This window comes from Etheostoma spectabile, chromosome 23 (genome assembly GCF_008692095.1).
Source record: "Etheostoma spectabile isolate EspeVRDwgs_2016 chromosome 23, UIUC_Espe_1.0, whole genome shotgun sequence".
NCBI classification, from domain to species: domain Eukaryota; kingdom Metazoa; phylum Chordata; class Actinopteri; order Perciformes; family Percidae; genus Etheostoma; species Etheostoma spectabile.
In genome coordinates, this window is record NC_045755.1 from 877,233 (window position 1) to 884,790 (window position 7,558).

General features: G+C 41.0%; 2 protein-coding genes across 3 annotated transcripts in view; one reads left to right on the forward strand and one right to left on the reverse strand.

Annotated features, from left to right (window-relative positions):
- The window catches only part of pnpla3 (patatin-like phospholipase domain containing 3), a 15,835-nt gene extending 13,290 nt beyond the window's left edge, over positions 1–2,545 (reverse strand). The window contains exons 1-3 of the mRNA XM_032505312.1: positions 2,254–2,545; positions 1,250–1,482; positions 640–705 (exon numbers count right to left, since the gene is read on the reverse strand). Coding sequence (XP_032361203.1) covers positions 640–705; positions 1,250–1,482; positions 2,254–2,440 — 486 coding nt within the window. The 5' untranslated portion in view covers positions 2,441–2,545. The remainder of the gene's footprint in view (positions 1–639; positions 706–1,249; positions 1,483–2,253) is intronic.
- Positions 2,546–3,488: 943 nt separating this feature from the next.
- Positions 3,489–7,558, forward strand: part of sult4a1 (sulfotransferase family 4A, member 1) — a 68,605-nt gene continuing 64,535 nt past the window's right edge. The window contains exon 1 of one of the 2 annotated variants that reach the window (XM_032505320.1): positions 3,489–3,843. In XM_032505320.1, coding sequence (XP_032361211.1) covers positions 3,675–3,843 — 169 coding nt within the window. In that variant the 5' untranslated portion in view covers positions 3,489–3,674. The remainder of the gene's footprint in view (positions 3,844–7,558) is intronic. The other variant, XM_032505319.1, reaches the window with a different exon arrangement.

Here is a 7,558-nt window from a genome sequence, read left to right on the forward strand (position 1 = left end):
CACACACACACACACACACACACACACACATCACTGTCAAAGTCCAAAAGCAGCTGATAAGTCAATGTAAAGGCAACAGTGGTATCAGAAACTATAACTTCCAGCTAAAATGATTATCACAGTACTCTTTTGAAACATGCAAACAACTACTCCTGGTTTTTTGTAATCAAAAACAAATGGTCTCAGAGCTGCCTTGTACCTTGACCGATTTCTTTAGTATTCTCCCATCGTTTATTGAGGTTTTACTGCAAAACTGTCATAAGGTGGATATTTTTGTATTACAGCTGCACCCAAAGGCAATCCAAATTATCTTCAAAATATAGACCATGATTTTACTTTTAATATAACATTCAGATTCCCCTCTTTCACTTCCCTTTCAACTTGTTTGTTGCTACATTTTTCTTAAAATAAGGGCCTTTCTTTGCCACTGAAACTCCCTTCTCCTTTTTTAGCTTCATTTTTAGTCACATGAGTACATGGTTCCCAATGAATGGTTTGTAATGTACTAGGCAAACAATGTGAGTATTTTAGGAGAGGAATTAATTAATGAAATGTAATTTTGTACAAATTGTTGTGCATCCCAAAAAGGGAAACCAAAGCTAAAGCTTGATCGGTAGCAATTCAACCAATAACACCTACCACTCCTCTGAAGGATGGAGGAATCAGCCCGCAGTAGATGGGAATGAAACTGCTACAGATCAGCGCCTGTGGACAGAGTTAAACCAGAGCAAATCATATCAATTTAGGTTCACAATAAAGTTTGGCGTGCCTATTTCCCGTATTTTGCGCCACACCAAAAAAAAAGGAATGAGTCTTTTAAAATGCAATTACACGAAACTTAAAGCAGAATTTGGCAGATTTGTTGACTTTGAGACTCCAAAGTTCCCACGGAAGCACAGAGTTTTCATGTTCAGGCTGTGAAACATGTTGCTGTGAGTCAGCTCTGTGTTTTAAAAATGGAATCACTGTTTTTGCTTGATTTGTTCAATTCTATGATGGTTAAGGAACTTTTTTTGGTTGGGCTTTATTTGGCCCAAACTGTAAATGAAAAGGCTTGAGACGTGCAACTATACAGTCCAAAAATATTTGACTTTGTCTTTAAATACAAGCATGTCAATAAACTCTACTTGTCTGGCCCTTGATGTGATTCTTATTTTCCCGTGTGGCCCTTAGTGACATTGAGTTTGACACCGCTGCCGTAGAGGCTTCTCACGATCGACAAGAAAACAATGTCACAAATTGTCCAAACCTGGACGAGTTCCTCCTTGCTGTCGAACTCCGACACCAGCACATTCTGCCCGTCAGACACTCTGGTTAGCGAAACGCACAGCCGCCCCGAGGCCAGGGCATGTGCATCAGAGGGCAGGTCACGATTCAGGCCAGACTTTAACACCTTGACTAGGTTGAAGTTGGGGTGAAGGGGGCCCAGGTTCCTCTTCCTGGCCTCTTTTGCTACCTCGATCACATCTTCACAACATCGGGCTAAAAATGAGAAGAAAAAAAAAGAATTTGAGGCACTGCAAACAAAAACACACATTTTCAAGTGTCAACCTGTGACTGGATCAATATTCACTAAGGGGTCAGTGACCAACAGTGACCTGAGTCTTCCGAGTACTGAACCTAATCAATGTAGCTTCTTATTGGGCGATACACTACAGATATCAGCCCTTTTGATTGCTTATTCATGGGGGAGAAAGCGAAAGGGTGAATATGACACACAGTCCACAGCCAAGAAAACAGTTCTCTTGTGATCCAGTGGTGCCATGTGTATCGCAAGAAGAAGTATATGTATATTCATGTATTCATGTATATTCATGTATTTGTAAGCCTATATGTTAATAACTTTTACATTAAGTTTGTTATGGACACTGGGAAACGGAATGTGTTTTCAATACTACGTTTCATTCGACATATGAAAAATATCTCAAAAGTAGGCTACATTCATGATATATTTTGGTATTTCTATATGCAGGCGAATACATTTTTGGGGAAGTTTAGTCAAGACATTCAACTCAAATCTACTGAAAATCTACTCAAACCAGTTTTCTCACGCCACCAAGTGAACTGAAAACATTTCAAAGATACATTTTTTCAAAAAGATTTAGAAAACTAGGCCTTTACAACTGACCACATATAAATGTGGTATTATTAATATATAATGATATCAATAATAATACAGGTCTTCCTGTGTCCTCCCTACTGCCTCCAGTGTGCATAAAGCTCAGGCTAACGAGCCACAGCGGGTTGTCTTACCTAGGGACGCCTGGCTAGCGAGCACCGAGGCGGTCAGAGCGCCGGCGGAAGCCCCGTACAACTTGGTGGCCCCTTCGATGAGGTAGGGCGCTTTCTCCTGCAAGCAGCTAGCAACTCCTATGTGGTAAATTCCCAGAAACCCGCACCCGGCGAAAGAAAGGTTCCAGCCGCTGTTTAGGTCGACCATGGCAGGGCAGACCGTAGAGCGGACAGCCGGAGGAGTCACACGGCTGACGATAGTGCTCAGAGAGACAAGCAGACCGCATTACTCAACAGGTCAACAACTGGCTCTGATGATGCCTTCACATGCTGTCAGAACTATCAGAACCCCAATATCGGTGGTCCAGTGGTGTGTTTATCAGGAAATTAAGGACCTGTAGTGTAGGCTAGTGTTCAGCTATGAACATTTAATCGGAATTGTGTTTTATTGTCCAGCTTTAATGCTATCCGGTGTCGGAGATGTGAAAATCTTATGAAGGAGGCTATCTTTGTAACTATAATCCGCACGAGCCGGAATATGAGGTTGTTCTGGACCACTAAATGTGCCTGTCGCACGTTATTTAGAAGCTAAGATTTACGAGGAACAGTAAAGGCAACATATTTTACCGAGAGCCTGATTGGATCAACGTACGTCTATCAATTTATTTTCCTACACAAGAGCCAATCAACGGCAAGTTTGATAGATAACACGCAGTGACGTCACAGCCTCCCTTAAAACAAGGGCAGAAATGAAAAAGCAGTAACAACCCTCTATCTACTTTTGTTTTGGGATTTACAATACCTGTTTATTATTTCTATGGTGACCACAGACATAATTTATAATGGTGATAGAACACTGTCCTTTTCACGGCTGTGTGTGTTGACATGAGAAAAGGGCCACGAAAAACGCAAGTTTTAGATTTGGGATAGCTGGTTTTGCCAAGTGTACTTGTACTCACTGTCTAGAAAACTACTTGTTTATGCACAAAATTAACAGTTAAAATCACTAACACACATTATGAAAGCCTATAAGACTGACATGATAAGACCCATTTATGTATTTATGATTTATGTATAACATGGTCATTGAGTAGGCTGTATGATTTAGGCCTATAATAGGATTATAACATTATGTGTTATTACAGTAGCCTTATGGTAATAGTTTTTAATGGGTTGGAAAGCATCCTTCCTCTGCGGTCGCGCGCATCCACGGGCTCGGCTAGAATGGTCCTGATGCTGGGACTCGTGCGCGCGCATTACATCACCAATCTCTTTCGTGATTGGCTGTAGGGCAACTCATCCGCCTGCCGTGCAGCATCCACAGCAGCACCGCTCCAAATCGACCTCATCGCCACCGTTATCTCACGTTTCATTGAATTTCCAAAAACATTCGCGTGGGTGTGCGCGTTTTCTTTCTCTTGCACTGGCGGCTCGTTTCGAGGATGGCTGAGAGCGAGGCAGACACGCCAAGCACGCCGATTGAGTTTGATAGCAAATACTTTGAGTTTGATGGAGTGCGGCTGCCACCCTTCTGCAGAGGGAAGATGGAGGAGATTGCCAACTTCTCGCTCAGAAGTAGCGACATATGGATCGTCACCTACCCAAAGTCAGGTAAACAAGGCTCTGCGCCACCTTCGGCACGGTGCTGTGTCCTCACGTGCTTTGGCGGTTTGCTGAGCTGTGCGCAGGCTTTCCCTTGCGATGATCAAAGTTGTATCATAATATGAATATTAGCACAGAGCGAGTACATTAACAGCCTATATCAGACATAGGGATGGATCATTGCTCACTGGTCATTTAAATCAGCTCGTTTTTTCCTATTTAACCGCACTGGGCGGGTCATAGTCATCGCAGTTATCTAATATCTGGTTTATGTTGCGCCTGTGCAGCGGATCTACATCTTATCAAGCTTTTACAGCCAGTAGCTATATCAGTATTACAATCAGGTGCCAACAAACGGAGTCCAAATACATCGATTAATGGCTGCGTCAGTTATCCTCCACGTCTGAGCTGGCATGCACCTGCCTACGTACACAATCACACGCGCTATCAGACGCACGGATGGAAGTTGGTGTTGACATCCAGCTTCGGAGTTCCGTTGCGCAGCGCTGCTGCAGGCCGGCTGCTGCGCGCTGGGTGGGTCCCTAATGTGATGGCTGCTGGAGCTGGAGCTCGCCGTCAGTGATGCAGAAGGGTTTGCTATTGTAGTGGGAATTAGATTTCTTCTGGTTTCGCATACCATTTATTCAATGCTCACCATGACCTGGTTCCCGATTCTATATTAGACCTTTAATCCTTTATGGACCTTGGTGAACTTTGAGATCCAATGGTCTTCTTGCTCTTCCAGAGTCCAGGCTGAAAACTAAAGGGGCTTTTGCAATCTGACTGAGGAAATAGGGCAGTGTCTTCTATTTAATCTCATCTGAGAACGTACTTCTATCACAAAACACATCCCATATCATTTTAACTCAGCTCTTCTTGTATTTAAGGCTTTTAGTTGGTTTTATTCTCTGCGTTTTGTAACTGTATTTTGGATGGTGCTATATAAATAAAGCGTATTATAGATAGCTTTTATTTTATTTGTAGCCTATTTGTGTCTTTCATCTTTTTTTCTTTTTATTTGTCACTCTGTTACTTTTTGAACCTTAAAGGGCTTTAACAAAGGAACTGATGGTGACAGTGAATAAATAAAAAAAAAACGTTTTCTTTAATCTTATCTATCATAAGAACAATTGTCCTGTAGAGGACAGGCAAACAGAAGAAAGTCAACAATGCACAGTTATTGATTGTCAGCATATCAAGAAAAAAACTAATAAATAATCAAGTACATATACAATAATACATACAACCTTATGTCAAAAAGTATAAAAAAGAATGCATCTCCATCTATAAACACAGATTAGCCTGTGTTACCCAGAATGTGACTAAAGCTTACATTTGTTATCACAAAGGTTTGTTCAGTAAAAGTTATTGAAGATGGAAAAATAAGGTTAGAGTTCAGCAAAGTTAAACTTGATGTGAAAAAGAACAGTACCAGAAGCCATAAAAATAAAGGGGTTTGAACAAAAATGTAAGAGGGGTCACAGGGTTTAATGAGGGGAAGCGCACTAAAAAGGAAAAAAATTAAAATTAAACTGAAAGATTAATATCAGGTATAATTCTATACAAATGAGGGTTATTGACCCTGGATTACAAAAAGTAGTGTAAAACTAGTGGTAGTAAGGTGGTGGTAGTGAAATAAAATGTAACAATGCGTGGAAAATGTCAAATGTTGAAAAAAGGGTAAAAAAAATAAAATCTTTTTTGACCCAGGAGGACAACACCAGGGTTAATAAAAACAATGAGTAACGCTTGCTGGGTTTAATTGCGTGAATGCATTGTATATTTGTATGCATGTGTTAGGGAGTGGATCGCAGTGTGTTGCTGCATAACACTGCTGTACACATTCTGTTACATGATACTGTGAGAGAAAGCACTAGAGCCAAACTCTCCTGTGTGTAACAGACTGCGACGCTTCCTGTTTTGGTTTTGACCCGCAAGCATAAATTTTGTGTTGCAGACTTCCATTCCACCCTATACTCTCCTGGAACTCGGCACATCTCATGCTGACGGTGGAAAAGTGCAATTCTGAAATAATATCAAATAATTGTAAAAAAACAACAAACAACAACTGCTATTCCTTCTACATCATTCTGTGGGATACTGTGTACTGGGCGGGCATTTTCGGGTTACCGTGTGAATCCTTGTGAGCTTAATCTTTCACATTTAAATGTTGTGGATGTGTCAATGCGTCTTGTGCTTAGAACCTTTAAATAGACATACACAAATACATGCATGTCCTCCAAGCTGTAAGCAGTTTGTCTCAAATCAACAAGATGACACTGTGCAGTGAAGACAGTTATGCATTCATTTACAGCCAAAGGATTCTACTGTTTCTTTTTCACATGAGAAGGCAGTGAAAAGCAAGAATCTCTTTCCTCACCCCCTTTTGTTGTGTCAGTCCTCTTGTGGTGCAAAGGGAAAGAAAGCACATAGCAGGCCACATGGTTGGGATGAACTGGGAGGCTATTAGCTCATATGTTACAGTCTTGGCCAATGAGATTTGCGAGATTCTTCAAACCGAGGTGGGTGAGAGTGTGGGGTTGCGCTACAGTTTATGACCGCAGTGCTTTTGTGACTGTTCTGACATCAGTCATATGCTCAATCATGTCTCCCTGCAGGCAACCGACCTCTGCACTGCAAACACACACACGCACACGCACACGCACACACGCACACACACACACACACACACACACACACACACACACAAATCACAGAGCCAGTATAAACAGAAGCTGCGACTTTGAGGAGGCATGTCTGCATGCAGGTTTGCAAAATAAAGAAGAAGCAATAGAGGCACTCCATTTGGCATTTGACAAATTTTCATGCTTTTGACGCATTTAGGTTAAGGAAAAGATGGTGGGTGGGCTTATAAAAGGTACGTTTCCATGACACCAAGGACAATAACGGGACAGTTGGGTTTAGGAAAAGAACAAGAAAGTTGGGTTAAGGTAAAGAATAACGGGACAGTTGGGTTTAGGAAAAGAACAAGAAAGTTGGGTTAAGGTGAAGAAGAACGGGACAGTTGGGTTTAGGAAGAGAAGAACGGGACAGTTGGATTTAGGAAACATGACACACGGGACAAGAACCCTGGTCTCCAGGGTGAAAGTCCGGTGTTGTGTGACCCACCATTTCCCTACGCGGATTTTCAGGCTCTCATACTACTTGCTACCGTTGTCGCTCTAAACGTCATCTTCAAGCGCCGTGTAGCTGCTGTTCTCCCCGCTACGTTGTAACCATCAGAGGTGGGTAGAGTAGCCAAAAATTGTACTCAAGTAAAAGTACTGTTACTTTAGAATAATATAACTCAAGTAAAAGTAAAAAATTATCATCCAAATAATTACTTGAGTAAGAGTTAAAAAAAAGTGCTTGGTGAAAAGTACACAAGCAATCAATCAGACAGACAAAAATAAAAAATAATCATCCTTGGGCAAATTATAGTCATCCAATCAATAAATTAATTAAAATTAATTAAGTAATCACAAAATAGCTTAAACAAAGAAAATCAAATTATACAGTATATATATCCATCCATGGTAGGAAAATAGGAAATGTTTAAAACACACTCACCTATAGGATTATTAGGAACACCTGTTCAATTTCTCATTAATGCAATTATCTAATCAACCAGAGATGGCAAAAGTACTCAATTTCCATTTTTAAGTGGAAGTACAGATACTTGTGTTAAAAAATACTCCGGTAAAAGTGGAAGTACTGATTAAAC